The 19,747-nt window shown below is 34.1% G+C and overlaps 1 protein-coding gene across 2 annotated transcripts in view; it reads left to right on the top strand.

Moving 5' to 3' along the window:
* The first annotated feature begins 1,005 nt into the window (after positions 1–1,005).
* The window catches only part of LOC102802486 (uncharacterized), a 28,711-nt gene continuing 9,969 nt past the window's right edge, over positions 1,006–19,747 (top strand). For both annotated transcript variants that reach the window (XM_085501129.1, XM_085501128.1), the window contains exons 1-5: positions 1,006–1,092; positions 13,078–13,250; positions 13,820–14,021; positions 15,354–15,518; positions 16,508–16,689. In XM_085501129.1, coding sequence (XP_085357255.1) covers positions 1,062–1,092; positions 13,078–13,250; positions 13,820–14,021; positions 15,354–15,518; positions 16,508–16,689 — 753 coding nt within the window. In that variant the 5' untranslated portion in view covers positions 1,006–1,061. The remainder of the gene's footprint in view (positions 1,093–13,077; positions 13,251–13,819; positions 14,022–15,353; positions 15,519–16,507; positions 16,690–19,747) is intronic.

Raw genomic sequence — 19,747 nt, 5'->3', positions numbered from 1 at the left:
TGAGGGGATATTGCATCTAGTTGAGTAGGGATGTCTAATATTTATACAAATTCCATTAATTACATTTGTTTTGTTTTTTAATTTGTTAGGAATGGCTGATACTAGTCCAATTCATTTCAATTTCTGCAGTAATGAGAGATTGTTTTGATCAATAGTTTGCCAAGGTATCAGGAGATTTCCATTGAAGAGATCTGATACTCTACTTATCCCTTTTTGCTCAAAGTCTTCAAAGAAAATCATGTTACCCCCTATCAATATCCCGATTATTCCAAATACATTGATTCGTATTCTCAAAATAGGGTTTTGTTTCCCCTTCCCAAATTTCTAAGCATTCTGAGACAAAATCACCTAACCGCACCGACAGCTTGCTGGTTTCGTAATTACATTTGAATATAAGACTACCACCCACAGTCTTGAGTTGTTTATCCACAAACAACTTCCATGGATGTTCAAATCCAGGGCTCATGTATCGTTTAATCCATAGAATCCTATGCACCTTCCTCATAATGTAGAGATTTGACATATTATTGCCTCCCTGTCCCACCCCCCTATCATTGTATTTCTGGCAATTTTGTCTGCTCCATCTCACAAAAAATTATGAATTATTTTGTGAACTACCTTAATTGTAGTATTTTTAATAGTAGTAGAGTTAAGAAGATAGGAAAACTGAGACATTCCAAATGTCTTTATAATTTGTACCTTGCCAAATAAAGATAGTTTTCTCCTCTTCCAAGAATTGAGAGCAATTTTCATATTATTCATTGCCTTATTAATATTTTTTCTATAATTCTCCTCTTTATTGTAGGAGAAATGTGTACCTACAATCTTGATAGGGGAAGAGTGAAATGTTACTTTTAGCGTGCAATTGTACGTGTAGTTGTGGTATTTAATTGACTATTTCTTTTCCAAGAAAGGGTCCGGACCCACAACTACCCTCTAATAGATCCATCCGTCTTCTATAGTGGTTAACAGGTGTGTTAACGTTGTTACACCAATTGTTCTTTAATTTTGCGACAGCGCGTTGTTTAGACTGTTTTGCGACATAGAGCCCATCAACAAAGATGGCCGCCTCCGAAGCGAGAGAAATAAAAGGTAAACAAAAACTATTTTGCCCTTTGCACTGCAAATATGCTTCTCTTCAGTGCATAAAGTATTTCTAGTTGTTATCAGGGGAATTAACTATATGAGGTACAGTATGCTAACCTTAGCAAATGATTTTTTTTTTAAAACCAGTTCTTCACAGCCCTGTCAGTCGCACCATTTATTTATTAATTATTAATTGTCTGACATTTAGTAAACAAGTTCAGGTGTTACATCGAAGTGGTTGACGCGTAGCTAGTGAATCGTCTCGCATGATAAAACTACCATACACGACTCAAACTAGGTCCTGACAAAACATTCCGCTCATAAATAACGCTATGGCAATGGAACTATATACAAACCCTACAATTTTATTAATGGTCGCCCGCAACGTACAACGCATAAACTGCAGCAAATGGTACCCACGTCTATTACAGTAATTGCAGTAACCAGATTTGTGGTCTTCTGCATTACATATAAAATGCTTGGACACAGGCGATGGTGTGTCTGGTGCGTGTCATTTTAGCCGAACGACGCACCCTCGTAAAAGTGGTTTGAACTAACCAGCTATAATCATGCAGCTAAGTTAGTTGGTAATATTGATGTTTTGGTGTTCAGAACAGTATGGCATGACAGTAAAAGAAAATCCGTTTACTGGCTATTTTTGTCTCTAATAGAAAATGGTGTTTTAATTAAATGAGTGACTGCTTTTAATGTTTGTATTTGCATTCAAGATGTAAATAAGTTTGTCTTTATTTTGTAACAATTCAAGTTTCTGTGAATAGATTGATATGTATCAGACACAAAAGAAGCACTATAATAGCTTTTCAAAGCATTTAACTCTCCAGATAATTTTCTTTCTGTGACAGATCTGAAACTGAATACCTGTCATTGAATAGATATGTGCCTTGTTTGCACATGATTACATTTTTAATCACATAAAGGTATTATATTCCATAAATCTAAAATTCAAAATATAATTTGTTTTATGGACATTTATAAATATTTCTAAAATATTTATCCTGAAAGATGTTCACGTTTCATTCAAATGCCATGAAAGCAATTTTTTTTTAAATGCTTGAAATTACAGTAATTCGTTTAAAAATGGAATATAGACAAGAAAATGTAATTTTTAATATTGTTTGATAAAGTCATTGGACTGTGATTTACGATGGATTGAAAAACTTGTAGCACACATTCTAGTATTCGTTCAATAAAACAATGACATTCTTTAATATACACATACACTGGTTGTTTTGGTATGTACAATCACTGCACATGTGTATTAGTGGTTTTGATTTTTCATTTTGTTATGTGTAGTATGGGACTCATATCAAACACATGTGGTTGTAATAACCATTGCCCTTTAAATTAGGGTAAAATACTACACAAATGTAAAAATATTGTCATTTTCGTTATTTTTACAAGGATGAAGATTAATTAAAAATATGAGGTCATCATACTAAATTCAGAGAAAATCAATCAATAAAATAAAGTAAGAATATTTGTTTTAGAGCATTTTGCAATTATTTCCAATATCGTAAAATTGACAGATTTGTTTGTTTGTATACTGTTGGCTTTTACGAAAACAATTAATTTTAGATAGATTTTGACACAAAATAATTTCATTGCTATGTGTTTAATTAATATGTGCTCATGTGAAACAACTCAGGAGTAGCATTCTACCTCAAATGATTTCAGTATGATTGGGGAAAATGTAATTAAAAACCATCAAAACCCCCTCTATCATATGAGTATTTCTCTAGTTGAGTGCTAGAACACTAAACCCTACTGTCTTGTGTCATACACATATTGCTCACTGAATTGAATTTTGTGAAACTGTGCCCTCTAGTGGCAGTTTGTGCAGTGTAGCATCTAATGACCTGAAAGGAAAGGTCTCTGTTAATTTATTTCAAAACATGCCATGTTTAGTTTACAATAGTAAATAATACCAAAAGTTTGACTAGTGGTTGATAGCAAGGTTTTAGACTAAGCATACATTGTTACCTCACTTTTCATGAAATAAACATAAAATAAATGACATTGTTTATGTGTAAATATTATCAGAAAAACACTTCTTGATTGTCATCTGTTTTGTTTTTATATTTAATACATGTTTAAATTGCAGTGATGGATGGATAGATGGGTGGCTGACTAAAGCATCTATATATTGCAGTTAATTTTCCTTGACATTTTATTATACAAGTATTCATAAGGTTCAACTTCATTACAAATCACCTGCTGAATGTCTCCATGGATAGCAAAAATGAATGAGACTTCAGCATGTGATGTGTTGTGTGTTGTTATATTACTTATCTTCTATAACAGATTTACTCCACCCTCATTGGTGTGTCCCAAACTGGCTAAAATTAATATATTAGTTCAAACTGTAATTTGAGTTGCATATAAAAAAAAAAATATATTTAATAAAAATAAATCTGTTTAGTGCCATAATAGGTAGTCTAAAGATTATCTAATGAAGTTTAAACCAAATTTACATTTTGCCTTAAATGAGCATGTTTTGAGTGAATGTACTTAACAAAAATTTAGATGACCCCCTACAATAGACTTGTGTGGGATTCCTGTAGTTTCCTGGCTGCCTAACAACCATGTGTATGAGGGGGGGGGGGTGTCAAATCAATTTTATTTAACTTCTGGTCAGCAGAAACACACAGTTTCAGGCAGTTATTTTACCGTGCTTCTGCTTCAATTTTGTTCTGCACATGTTGATTCTGTATTGTAGTCATTCAACATTACCTTGAAAGCTCACATACTTTTCATAAAATACAGAAAACATATTTTATATTCATACACTCAAATTAAATATGAACAAAATATCATTTATATCCTTATAGTATCCCCATGTGCCTTTCGTGACCACGTTCATTTAAAATAGTAACCATGGCACATGTCTATTGTTTTCCAATTTTATATACTCTAATGGTCGCTTATTTATTGAAAATATGAAGAAAATAACGTTTAGTATTTCAATTTTGTCCAAACCACCTGAATAAACTCGTTACAGACTTGCAAATTACTGTATATTTTATTTTTACTAGAAGTTTATTTGCACTGGAGAAGTGACTCAATATAATATACAAGTAACCTGTAGAATACTGTGTGGGTAATATTTTTTATATTGATTTTTGTTGCATTTGCAGCAAATAGTTACCAAACAATGAGAAATCTACAGGATTGAATATACCCCACAGCTGGCTTCACATGCATTGTTCATAGTTCATATGGTGCTTACACCAGGATTTAATTACAGCACCTAGGCGGTATGTGGTTACAGCTTAATGTTCGAGTAATCGCAAGAAATTGACATGACAATAGAAATTCATTAAAGACTGCCACTCCCATGCAATTAACAGCGAGTGAAATTCCTGGGATTGAAACATATATTTTGAAGTCACTGATGTAGGCAACGAATAACTGCAAGTTGACATAAAGACGAGGTAGTTTATTTAATCAGTGGTCAACTAGATGCTGAAATTATAATTAATTTGTTTATTTCAATTTCTCCTGACGTCAAATAGAATACACTGGTGAAACACGGTAGTAACTGTGGGTGAAAGGATGTTTTGGGGTGTAGTTTACATTGTATATGGAGTGGTAGGGTCGGGTGTAATGTGTTCATTTCCAACTATTATGAAGTCACGTAGAATTTCACTTAATTTATTTTTGCTGACATGTTTTCAAGCATTACATGTGAATCTAATTTTCACTGCGCTGTGTCTCAATATAGTATGAGGGAAATGGCATATTCACTGGAATTTATTTCAGGGGAAAAATGTTTTCAGTGATAATGAAGTATTATGACAGATACCCTCCCCGTGGCTTTCATTGCGTATGAAAGTTATTTTCACGAGTGATGCGGTGTATCCTGCTGCCGTACTTTCACGAGCGAAGCCACGGGGAGGGTGTGGGGTTGTTATTATACACATGTCCCATATTTGATTATTTCATATTAAAAAAAGAACGTGCAACAAACCGGGATAGAAATTTAGATCGGGGAACCCAATTGCCCATTAATATGCTCCAAGACAGTGCTGCGACCTAGCAACGCTTGTCAGTGTAGAATGCGTGTCGCTGTACGTGTGAAAATAAAATAATCAGACGTCTAATTTAAGTCATTGTCCGAATAAATAACTCGTGGATGTTTAAGCGCGGTGGTCGTAGCACAGCGCGTGTTCGAATTTCATGTAAATAAACAATGTATTTTACACGCGTTGTATACGTCGCTGTGAGTCCCATATCAAACAGGACGTGACACGACGACTGTCGCCCTTTAGTTGGGACCACGACAGAACCAGAACTTAAACTGGGCGACTACGATACACGGTTGATGTTGAAGTTAAAAGTTCCTCCACAGATCTGTACATTGGCAAACATGCCGTGCAACTGCGGTACTCCACTGACGGAATGACTTTCGTTGAAATCGGTCGTCGCTGACTCGTGAGCTGCACACTACAACCTCGTTTGTGATGTTGCTTGCTTGTCGTGGATAGACTGAGTCTTGGTTACAGGTTAAATTTTGCTAATTTGGCGTTGGTAATCTTTATTTGGAACTGAGTAACGCCGCAACGTCTCCAGCAGAAACCTCATGGTATATCGATGTTGATGGTTGCGGCTCCATATTAATCAGAGATTTTACTGCGGGTCCAGGCAGCGGGTGGATCTTCCGAGAGCCCTTCAAGATTTATAAAACTCAGATTCCAGGTGGTCAACAAACATTAAGTTCTCCCAATCCTAGTATTCTATGTGATGTACATCTAACATTCCAAAAAATGCTGGTGAACGATTTGAACCTGACAAAAATACTTGAAATAGATACCAGGAAGGGGAGGGGGTAAAAGAAAAGTTATATAACATTTTATTATTCAATAATTTATTAAAATACACAAGTTTGTCCAACTCCCTGTGATACAACACCTCAGACATAGCTCATTGTCCTCGGCTGGAGTGTGGGCAAAAAGTTACTATTTGAATTTTTGATATCTTTTTTCATTAATGAGAAAGTTGACCCCGAAGTTAAAGTAACTGTTCAGCAGGAATGGCTTTTTAACTCTTCTGTGATTTTTTTTTTTGGCTTGGCTGATTTTGTCACGGTTCATACTTGACAGGCAGGTCGTACCATCACTAATTGGAAAAACAATCCTGACCCACCGCTACCATGGCAACAGCCAAAGTCTTGTAATAGCAGTGCCCAAATGATCATGCCTTTTATTTTGGCTACGTTGCGCACTGGTAAGAGATCACCGGCGCCGACATTGTTACCACTGTCAACGGAATCCCAACGCAGCTTTGAACTTTGAATAAAATGTAAATGCTGCTTCCAATCTAGAAAATACTATCGCAAAACGATTGGAAATTATACATTTAACGGTTGAATACGTCCTAACAATAAAATAAAGTGACTTCTAATGACTGCCATGTTATTTTGCAAACCTCGTATAAGGTGCCCGGTTTTAGTTATAAACAGACGTTAGCTTCACGTTCATGTCCCTTCCATGATAACAGCCGAAAACATATTGCTTGTTTTTTACCGGTTTTCATTGGCAACCGAAGTATTTTTATTTTGTAAACAAATTTTCGTCTGCTATTTTTATTCAGTTCAAATCGTTCAGCAACATTTTTGGCATATTAGGTGTACATCACATGGAATACTACGATTGTGAGAACTTGATGTATGTTGACTGATTTTTATCATAGTACGAAGTACCAGGAAGTTACTCAGTTCCAAATAAAGATTACCAACGTCAAATGAGCAACATTTGACTGGTAATCAAGATTCATGTAATCCATGGCTAACAAGCAACATCACAAGCGAAGTTGTAGCATGCAGTAAGTCATCCCGTCAGTGGAGTACCGCAGTAACACGGCATGTTTGCCATCAGCATTGTATTCAAACGAATCACGTGGTGTGCCGTTCTCGTTCAAACCCGGGATTCGATCAATAGGGGAGTCCCATTAAAAAAACACATTGCAAATCATGCAAGTTCAACATTTTCAAACCAATATACTAAAACAGAAATGCTCAGAGATGTAAATGAAGGATAGATATTACTTTTCACTATACACATCTCTGTTGATACTATCCCTCACATATTCTACTCCCAATTACTCCTGCGTAAAATGGACTAGCCTCTTCATGTTGACATTCAGACTAAAATCACGTGACAGGCTGTTAAAATTGGCTGTTGCATACTCTTTCGCCGGTCTGGAAAATGTGTTTAATTAACTCACATTCAAGCAACAATGCAGATTTCCCGGTGGGAGTGAGACTATTCAAACTCTGCCACTAAAAAATAGGGGTGTTTTCAGCAAAAAACGAATAACCCTGGAATACACACAATATATTGAATTTCGGAACAAATCGTGCATTACTTATAGCAGCAGAATACCACAGAAATATCAGACTAAACATGTAAACACTATATATTGTATTTCAGCCTGAACCCTCTATATTGCAATTCAAGGAATTAACCCCATATGTGCATCCATTTCCCACCTTGGTATCACCCACCCCTGAAAACAAACTCTTAATACCACGCTGAAGCGTTTGGTAATAAATTATCCGTGCAATTGTCAATAATAAAAAAATTACAGGATATTGTAATCATTGTTCTACAGAGTCTTGAGTCTAATATTGATTTTTTACTTCATCTTGATTGGTGACCTATTTTCAGACAACTATAGTATGGCAGTTTTTAATTAAATCATTGTTAGAGATTGTACCTTAGATCTGGATTATGATTGTAGATGTGGAACTATTCAATTCTCATAAATGTAATCAGAAGTTCAATATTTCAGTTAGTATAAATTTGTTCATAACCTATCTTCCCACAACAAGGCTAGAGCTCCATTGCTAGAGAGGAAATAGGTAAATTTTGTAAGATATTTTTATAATTTGTGAAAGTTGTACATCTGATTGAGAAAACTGTGTCATTTACTCTCCATTTGTGAAGAATCATACAATTATACAACAAAACTAGGATGAAAATATGCAAACAGGCAATTTTATTAAAGTAAAATAAAATTGAATAATAAAAAAAAAAACATTTTTTCTACATGGAATGCACAGTGAAAAAGAACAGTGACTATACCACATAGCCATAAACAATAAAACAACAACCTTGACAACGTTACTGTTGAACTACCTTTCTATTCACTTATGTGGAAACGGAATTTTTGTTTGTAATGTTCAAGTTTACTTCAAAGTAAAATCACTGCTATTCCAGAAGAATTTAAATCTAGTTCAGCCTTTTAGCATTTATCAAAAAAACAAAAACACCATGATTTAATTTCTGGACTAATGTTACCTTTATTTAGTGGTGTAAATATAGAATACAATGTGGAAATCTTGTACCACAGGTATCAATATAAAATTATTGGTAACTACATGCATTGTAGTGAACCACAACCACCTGTTGATTCAGTGGGTCCAAGTGCGAGCCAAATATATATTACCCACAATGCATTTTGTAAATACTAACCCATGCAATGTCATCAGTGTTTCAGTCAATTCTTCATTAAAGCTTGCTACTTTCTTCCAATGTTGAGATCTCCACAGTGTATCTTCATTCAGGTTCACTGTTGTGGCTACAAATCTGTAGAATCAATCATCCAAAACAAAATGTTTCAGTTGTAATATATTATTGCCAGTAAGCCTACCCAGAAGAGTGAAACAAAGAGGGTTCGTTTCTCAGTAGTTAAAAAGCAGTACCTTCTGTCTACTTGCCAGGCACTCAGTATTTATAGTTGTAACAGTGGAATCCAGGGGAAATGTGGCATAAAGCAGCAGGGCCTGTGTGCAGTTCTTATCCTTGTGCCCATAATCAAATAACTGTGTCTTTCATTGTGACAGATCACTGTAGGATTACTGGAACTTCATTTCCATTGGAACATGACTAGTATAGGTGTTTTCCATCTGTATGGATTTACCTAGCATTGCAACCTTTGCAATGTGTGAAACATAAGAAATACTATAAATAAATGTCCCATCCTAAGGACGCTGCTATATAAACATGAGTCCCATATTATTTTCTCCTGAATCTCTGTTTTAAACTACATTCAGTCAAAAAAGTTCTAAAATAAGTGAAAATAATTAATGAATTTAATTTTGGTCGAATTCAAAAACTTGTTTGTGTGGTATTTAAAAGTAAATTTGTTGCCCATCTTATTTCATATAGTTATACCCCCCTATCATTTAATGGTACATTCCTTTCTCTATCAGTTGATTCCCTTATATTGACAAAGGCTTCTATTGCTAAGGAACACGTGCATATGCATACATAGCAATGTCATTTGAATATCATTAGTCATTCTCTCAACCTTTATTACAAACCTTAATTTCTGTATAAACACACAATATATTTTGAACCTCTACTTAAATCATTTTGTTGCTAAGATTGCCAGATTCCAAGCTGTAAGATTCTACTTTGGAGTTGGATTTATTGTTACTGAAACGCTCTTCATTTATGTTTATTGTCTTGACAAAATGATCCATCCAGCCTGAAGCTGTGTAGACTGTATGCATACTGGGAATGATGACATAGCCTGGAAGGCATAGTATATGTAGTGAATGAGCTGCAGGGTATTAAGGCATACTTGCCATTCGTTGATTACTCAGATGTCTAGTTACTTTGTATTCCATGACAACCGCTACTCATATTCAGTCAACCGCTGTTCCACTATAAATCAGGAATAGTTTCACCCGAGATACCTGTGAAGTCTTTCTATTGAAACTTACATATGTTGACAGTAACTTGGGGAGATATGCATGCAGATGACTCCTACAACTTATGACTGCAGAGTTGGTTGTTTTGAGTTTGCACTGATAATTACTGAAAATTCCTCGCTGGATTGCATGTAGTATTGAAACAGTTACTCATATGCCGTGTATATTTCATCTGTAACCTTTGTATTGTGTGCGTTGCTTATCTCTGTGATTTTGAGACCGGTCGAAGGGCATCACGCCTTTTCTGACCATCACCGCCATCAATCTACACTCAATACATACTTGTGTCGTACTGCTGTACTCATTGAAAAGATTTGGTTACATTGTTATCTAGAAGAAAAAAAAATAATTACTGGTGTGGAACGTCTTGTGGCATGTGCTTGACTCTTGAGTGTTCATGGTTACCCGACTGAGTTGTGATGTCATGGTAATGTAGCGTATGGTTATTGATTGAGTCCATAGGTCATCTGTTTGTTTAACACTGTAGTTAAGTACAATATTACAGCCAAAATGTCGGTAAAAAAGCAAAAAAGCAAGGCAGTACGGACTAACACGTTTAGTGACAAAGACATACTAACGCAATGGAAGTCATTAGAAATAACAGACAGAGAAAACACTGCAGTGTCATCCAAAACCAACAGGGTTCTACGTGAGCAATCTATGACGCTGAGTGAGAAAATGAGGCTTGGTGAAAAGGCCTCCAGAGAATCAAACTCCTCTATTTCATCAGCGAAGGGGGCAGCAACTGTGACATGGTCACCGCAAACTAAACATCTTGCTGATGTTGGCACTACATCATATCCAAGTTCAATACAATATCAAGCGTTGGAATCGCGATCAACGACTGCTGCGCATATAAATTCAAGTTTATTGATGAATGTGTCGATGACAGGTCAGTCAGTAATTTGATTCAAATAAATATTTCATAACAGCTACACTCAAGTGTTTAATATTTTTGCTTACAGTATCTAAAAAAAATCCTTCAATCAACAGACATGTTTTCTAAACCCCCCCCCCCCAATTCAATTACCAATATATATACCGGTATATCTGCAGATTGATTTGTAGACTCTTTAATGGCAATGTATATAAAAGGGTGAATTGCTGCATTGTCAGGAAAATTGACTGGTTGATATAACAAACTAAAAGCAGTGAAAAATCAGCAATATTAAACCTGTCAGGGTTAAATACAAACACATTGCATTGTAGATTGGTCCTAATGAGAAAATTGCACTCCATAATCAGATTTCACAAAGTGTACAGTGAGAGCTGTATACCATGGGACTGAGGGAAAACAATACAATATAGTATTGATTTCTTTTCATCGCAAGAGAAAAAAATCAATATATATATATTCCGCACAAAAACCTGTTAGTTTTCTATTTGACTGTCTGTTTATTGTATAATAGACTAGGATACCCGATACCTTATTTTTGTTGGAATTTATTTTTGTTTAGAGCTCCATTAGTGCAAAATCATATAAAAAACTAATTTAGTCCTCCAGTGAAAATAAATGTTAAGTGAGAATAATGTTATGTACAAAACAATGGATTCTATACTGATGACCATTTAGCTTACCGTATGAATGCTGTGTGTCAAGTCAATGAACTCAATTTTCAGATTTCAGACACTTATACACATGGTGTCAGTTACAATCTGAAAATGCAATTAAAAGTTGATCTGACTACAAAAATAGCTTTGAAACATAATCAATGGAGTATATGCCACATTCATGTTATCTTTAGGAATTCACTTATAATTGTCTTACATTTTATGCCATACTTGTATAACGATTTTATGGATGAGTTGAATACAAGTACACGCCTTTAAAGTTGTAGATGTATTAGTTTACTGTGTTTAGAGTTAGTAAACATTGTAGTTTACATTACTGCCAACAACTTATGGATGCATGAATTGTATGCTGCCATTGTACAGCCTGAACAATAGTGCCATAGTGTCTCACTACTGGACAATGAAAATTGAAGGAGTTCTTAAAACCCATCATGTGGATAAATCTATTGTTGTAATAGGGTCATAATTAGGTCTGTCCTTACTTTGGTCACTTACAATATATACACTTTGTTTGTGATTGTGAGGTTGGATCACTTTAATTGCAAGTGTTTGTCTTCAATTTATCGGTAATGTTGCTTTCAGTGCATTGAGTCTTCTAGGATTCATTGGTTGTTTGGTTTTATAATTAAGACAAATACAAGTTTAGCAGGGTTATACTGGGAATGCTGTGTATGCACTACAAGTTTAGCAGGGTTATACTGGGAATGCTGTGTATGCACTACAAGTTTTAAAACTACGTTTCAAAATCATAAAGTCCATGCTGCATCGTCTCACTCTGATGTATGCTGTACATTTCCAGTGCATTTGTTTTTTGTTGTTTTGTTACCTTCCACTCTACCCTTCGCCATTCGCATATTACATTTAAATTTGTCCACAGCAAGTAACAAATTTAGTAACTTTTGTTAGTTCCACTAGGGCTAATTTAAAACTATGATATAATTATTCAGAGGGAATGATGTCATTTTAAAAACATACCATCCCCATAAACAGAAAAGTGAATTTTTCATAGTAAGACATTTTGTTTATAATAAAAAGTGTATGTTACAGTAGCCTATTTTTAAACAAAAACTAGTAAAGTTAAGCTAAACAAGTTGTTAAATTATAATAAAAACAATGTAGTATTAACCACTGTGTCTAAAACTATTATATCATTAGCAAAAACCCAACAAATACCACTGTAAGATCAAGTTACTGTAAAATGCTTCATTTTAGCTGGAATTAATTTTTGCTGAAAAGACTTTTTAGGGTGTTTTGTATGGAATTTATTTTCACTGATTTTTGAAAAGTTTAATGTAAATTATAGGAAAAAAGGTATATTGACTGGATTTTATTTTCACTGAATCATCCCTTCAGCGAAAATAAAGTATTTTACAGTATGCTCATTTATGTTCAGTGCAATATATGTGGTCTGATCATATATATAATTGGTGGAAAATAATTGGTGTGATACTTTGATGCTCTGTAATCAATTGCACTTATGTTGTGATAAGTTTTCATCAAGTCTCTGCAACACCAGATGTAATTCATTGCAAAATGTCTAACTTTATTTGTCACATCCAAATCAAATTTCTTTACGAAGAATTAAAATTGATGTATTGCATTGTGACATCATTCGTAACTTGCTATATGTATTATAATACCAGTCTGCTTAACCAATTCATCCAAGTATTCTGTTTTCACAGAGGATACCTACGCATTGGTTGAGGCTGCAGAGAAAGGTGATCCCAATAAAGTGAAAAATGTATTACAAGATGGCAGTGTGGATCCTGATTTCAAACGAAATCCTATGTTCCGTACTGCAATAGAAAGAGCATGTGGATATGGTCAAGTAGATGTTGTCCTGGAGCTCATTCAGGTATACATGTATATTTAATCTGAATTTGAACAATCAATCCTACTTTTGATAATGTTTCACATAATCTTTGCCATCATGAAGTTAACTATAATTCTAGCTAATGTGTTGCTCAGTACATAAATTCCTAGTCCCATACTTGTTTAGTGATTTAAAACTCATCTAAGGGAACTTACTATTAGTTGAACCACCTAATGTTTAATCAAGCAATAATTAGCTATTTTTCTCGTCAATTTCACCACCTTACAGAATATACCGGTAACCTCATACAAATGCTATCAATCCACTTTAGTGTTTTTTCTTATTGGTGAGAAATAAAACTAGTTACACCTTTGAGTGTTTCTGTGTTTCATTTCACGCTTTTTTGATATTATTTCTATTAGCATCTTTAATTCTACTAAAAGCCATTCTAATAAATCAACCAATAATACAATTTATTAATTTTTCATCTAACAAATCAGCCATCCCCAAAACTAAATATTTGTTTACAATTAAGATTTACAATACATTTTAATTAGTTTTTCGTTTTTGCGGCTATCCTTTTTTGAAAATTGACAGTGTTTTGTTTACAGAATGGAGCAGATCCTGAGCAGACTAATGCTGCTGGAAGGACTTTACTGCATGAAGCTTGTACCGGTGGACATACCGACATCGTGCAGATACTGATACGTTATATCCCGGATATCAATTCAGTTGATAGAACAGGCAGGAGTGCTGCACATTTAGCAGCTTTCAATGGAGAGACTGCATGCTTAGCCGTTCTAGCTGATAAAGGTAGGTGAGTGAGTTTACATTGAGCGGCAGTGCCATTAAAAAAAAAAAAAAATGTGCTTAAAGAGCTGCAAATCTTGAACATGTTAGCATCTACTTAAATTAGTTAGGTAGTTAAGTTAGGGTTAAGATGTTTTTTTTTTGTCTTCTCAACCCCTATTCAGCTCGACCCAATTTTCTGTTGACCCTTGTCATGTCATCCAGCTCATTCCTAAGCACTGTAAATATAACCATGTTACTGTGGAGATTATCAGATTAAAACATGTACAGTCTTGTTATGTGTAGCCGTCATTGATTATGCCTATCTCAATTATGCTATATTTTCATCCAAATGTCATTGCTAGCTGTCAGAACAAAACAATAATTGTCAGGAATTGTAACTTATTTGCTGTAATGTCATGAGGTTCAAAAAAGTATGTTGATTGTGCTAGGCTTGCTATCGGTGATTATACAACTTGATATTGTCTCATGGCTATATCAAATAGATCACAAATAAACATGGAATTACTTCTTTAAAAGTTATTTTCGCTGATTTTTGGATGATCAATACATCAGTTTCACAAAAACATTGAAATTTTTTTCTTTGTGGTACCCTGGGAGATATCCTATTACACGTATTTGAAATAATAAAAAAACAGGGGTCAGCAACATTGTTTTAAGAAAATCATATGTTTATATTATGCAGTTAATACACAGGCTTTTATGAGAAAAAAAACAAAAACATGGCCCTCTCAAATATATATAAAAAACATTGTAACTCAGGGTATTGATCATTCTCCTTTGCAGAGACTATGGTTTTTTTATCACTTAGCTAGGTAGTAACCAGGGACCCCCCCCCCCCCCCCCCCTAGTTGTGGCTCTCTAGGTCAGTTCATAAGCTTGAAGACTCTGCAAAGGAGAGTGGGTATTGATGGGGCTTTTAGGGAACAACATTTTTTAAAAATGAAATCAAATTGAACATTCTCAGGCATTTCACCACCAGTTCCCTCTTTTTATCACAAATTCACAAAATAGTCCTGTTTTTTTTTTTCAGAAGATTAGAGGAAAAATAGCCAAATTGGTTGAGTAAATATTGACTTAATTTTTGTCTATTGGCTCATTTCCAGAAACATCAAAAAAAGTGCAGAAAGATTTGGATGAGAAATTCTGGTGGTAAAAGTGATAAGCTCATATATATATATATACCATACAGTGTACCAGTATATATGGTGGCTTTAATAGGTGTTTTATTAACACACTGGCGTTCACAGAGATAAAATAGTACCAATATCTAGTTGTGGTTTTGAATCTGTAGTTGTCATTATCAGTAATACTTATTTCTATCTTCTACGTTAGGTGCTGATTTAAACCTTGGTGACAATCATGGTAAAACACCGTCACATTTAGCAGCAGAACGCAACCATCCTGGTATATTAGAGTATATGACAGAGAGAGGTATAGACACAGAACTTGGTGATGACAAAGGCAAAAGACCATCACACTATGCTGCAATCCATGGAGGTCAGACTGATATTTTGTTTTCATTTAGCTTAATCTTAAATTTTCATAACAGTGGCTATGATCTCACACTTTACCCATAATCCTTTGCAGGAGAATCAAGATAGCCGACTACATAGTACCGGCTACATATTTTCCTGCAGTTCTCTTAAAGAGGCAACCTGGATAACTTTTAATATTGTTGAGCATGCATGTTTGAATACAGTTTGTCGCAAAATGCATCTTGATAAAATTAATATATAGATTAATTTACTGTAACATAAAAAAAAAATAACGGTATTGAAGAAGTAAATATGGCATTATTCATTTGATATGGAGATGGTATTGAGCGATGTGTAGCTGAGGTCGAACTGCCTGCATGAGTGCATACTTTCAGTATCTTTGTGATAACCTTATTGTTTTAAATCTATTTTCTGTCTAAAGCAATAATTAAATGAGAGTTTATAGTTCCATTTTATGAACATTCATGTAGTGACAGAATTTTATTTCTGTTAAAGTGTCAATGACCTTGAATGCTGATAATGCTTTTTATAAATACTGCAAATTACATTGTTTTTGATGCTAGATGTAATATAATATTAGTTACTTACTTTTTAGTAACCTTATATTAAAACTACTATGCAGTATACATGTATTATAGTATTACTATGCTTTTATCCATTTGTCCTATATCTGTCTTACAATATTATATTGAAAAGGTAATTAATGTTACTCAGATATTCCCCCATGCCGTGCTGTTTATTACTTATTGATTGCCCAGAGATCTACTGTAAAGGCGTTAATTATTCACTGGGTTTTAATTTTGCTCATTTCGCTAAAATGCGCTAAATTAAAACCCAGTAAATATGTAAAATTTAGCATAGAACACATTATCTAAATGATAAAACCGTGAATTTAAAAACCCACTGAATATGCCTGAAATGGTAAATTAGCGAAAATTTAAACCCAGTGAAAATTAGTCATTTTACAGTAATTACTTTTTCTTTTTATAGGACTTGAATGTTTAGTATTCTTGGTACAGATTGACTGTGATATGACAAAGGTTGATAATGTTGGATGTTACCCAGCTCATTATGCCGCCGCACATGATCACATTGATTGTCTGAGATATCTTATAAAGACTGGGTCCACATTGGATATAAAGGATGGTACTGGGAGAACACTAGCGCATATGGTAGGATATAGATACATTTGTAGAGATGGATATTAGTTGTATAACACTAGCGCATATGGTAGGATATAGATACATTTGTAGAGATGGATATTAGTTGTATAACACTAGCGCATATGATAGGATATAGGATGCATTTGTAGAGATGGATATTAGTTGTATAACACTAGCGCATATGGTAGGATATAGGGTACATTTGTAGAGATGGATATTAGTTGTATAACACTAGCGCATATGGTAAGATATAGGGTACATTTGTAGAGATGGATATTAGTTGTATAACACTAGCGCATATGGTAGGATATAGATACATTTGTAGAGATGGATATTAGTTGTATAACACTAGCGCATATGGTAAGATATAGGGTACATTTGTAGAGATGGATATTAGTTGTATAACACTAGCGCATATGGTAAGATATAGGGTACATTTGTAGAGATGGATATTAGTTGTATAACACTAGCGCATATGGTAGGATATAGATACATTTGTAGAGATGGATATTAGTTGTATAACACTAGCACATATGGTAAGATATAGGGTACATTTGTAGAGATGGATATTAGTTGTATAACACTAACGCATATGGTAGGATATAGGGTACATTTGTAGAGATGGATATTAGTTGTATAACACTAGCGCATATGGTAAGATATAGGGTACATTTGTAGAGATGGAAGTTAGTTGTATATCACTAGCGCATATGGTAAGATATAGGGTACATTTGTAGAAATGGATATTAGTTTTATAACACTAGCGCATATGGTAGGATATAGGGTACAGTTGTAGAGATGGATATTAGTTGTATAACACTAGCGCATATGGTAGGATATAGGGTACATTTGTAGAGATGGATATTAGTTGTATAACACTAGCGCATATGGTAAGATATAGGGTACATTTGTAGAGATGGATATTAGTTGTATAACACTAGCGCATATGGTAGGATATAGATACATTTGTAGAGATGGATATTAGTTGTATAACACTAGCGCATATGGTAGGATATAGGGTACATTTGTAGAGATGGATATTAGTTGTATAACACTAGCGCATATGGTAAGATATAGGGTACATTTGTAGAGATGGATATTAGTTGTATAACACTAGCGCATATGGTAGGATATAGATACATTTGTAGAGATGGATATTAGTTGTATAACACTAGCGCATATGGTAGGATATAGATACATTTGTAGATATGGATATTAGTTGTATAACACTAGCGCATATGATAGGATATAGGATACATTTGTAGAGATGGATATTAGTTGTATAACACTAGCGCATATGGTAGGATATAGGGTACATTTGTAGAGATGGATATTAGTTGTATAACACTAGCGCATATGGTAAGATATAGGGTACATTTGTAAAGATGGATATTAGTTGTATAACACTAGCGCATATGGTAGGATATAGATACATTTGTAGAGATGGATATTAGTTGTATAACACTAGCGCATATGGTAAGATATAGGGTACATTTGTAGAGATGGATATTAGTTGTATAACACTAGCGCATATGGTAAGATATAGGGTACATTTGTAGAGATGGATATTAGTTGTATAACACTAGCACATATGGTAGGATATAGATACATTTGTAGAGATGGATATTAGTTGTATAACACTAGCACATATGGTAAGATATAGGGTACATTTGTAGAGATGGATATTAGTTGTATAACACTAGCGCATATGGTAGGATATAGTGTACATTTGTAGAGATGGATATTAGTTGTATAACACTAGCGCATATGGTAAGATATAGGGTACATTTGTAGAGATGGAAATTAGTTGTATAACACTAGCGCATATGGTAAGATATAGGGTACATTTGTAGAGATGGATATTAGTTGTATAACACTAGCACATATGGTAGGATATAGATACATTTGTAGAGATGGATATTAGTTGTATAACACTAGCACATATGGTAAGATATAGGGTACATTTGTAGAGATGGATATTAGTTGTATAACACTAGCGCATATGGTAGGATATAGGGTACATTTGTAGAGATGGATATTAGTTTTATAACACTAGCGCATATGGTAGGATATAGGGTACATTTGTAGAGATGGATATTATTTGTATATCACTAGCGCATATGGTAAGATATAGGGTACATTTGTAGAAATGGATATTAGTTGTATAACACTAGCGCATATGGTAAGATATAGGGTACATTTGTAGAGATGGATATTAGTTGTATAACACTAGCGCATATGGTAGAATATAGATACATTTGTAGAGATGGATATTAGTTGTATAACACTAGCGCATATGGTAGGATATAGGGTACATTTGTAGAAATGGATATTAGTTTTATAACACTAGCGCATATGGTAGGATATAGGGTACAGTTGTAGAGATGGATATTAGTTGTATAACACTAGCGCATATGGTAGGATATAGGGTACATTTGTAGAGATGGATATTAGTTGTATAAGACTAGCGCATATGGTAAGATATAGATACATTTGTAGAGATGGATATTAGTTTTATAACACTAGCGCATATGGTAGGATATAGGGTACATTTGTAGAAATGGATATTAGTTTTATAACACTAGCGCATATGGTAGGATATAGGGTACAGTTGTAGAGATGGATATTAGTTGTATAACTACTATAACTTGTAGTCTTATGATTATTTTTGGGAGTTGTTGATTTGTTTGAAAAATGTTATCATGTTTGCTCTATTGGAAGCACATCTCAAATAGTAGCACACATAAACTAACAATTGTAATGTTGTACACTTCATCATTGAAATGTGTCTTATTTTGACTATAGACTTCTGCCATTTACATATCAAGTGTATGCACTTTTGATAGTGTAATTATCATATTTTTGAGTGGTTGAATTATTAGTAATTTGTAATTATTAGTGTTATTATACAACATAATTGTAGAATTGAAAACATTTTTTGTGAAAGTAATTTTCAACCACAGAAAGTAAGAAAAAAAAAATATATAAGGTGGAATAATATCATATGTGACTGAATGTGTCAGTTACTCTCCTGCCGAATAGTTTCTTTGCTAGAGGAAAAAAACAA

The sequence above is a fragment of the Saccoglossus kowalevskii genome, chromosome 7, assembly GCF_978046115.1.
Source record: "Saccoglossus kowalevskii chromosome 7, keSacKowa6.1, whole genome shotgun sequence".
In the NCBI taxonomy this organism is placed as follows: domain Eukaryota; kingdom Metazoa; phylum Hemichordata; class Enteropneusta; family Harrimaniidae; genus Saccoglossus; species Saccoglossus kowalevskii.
Note: the sequence above shows the minus strand (reverse complement) of the source record. Positions and strands in the feature narration are given on the sequence as shown.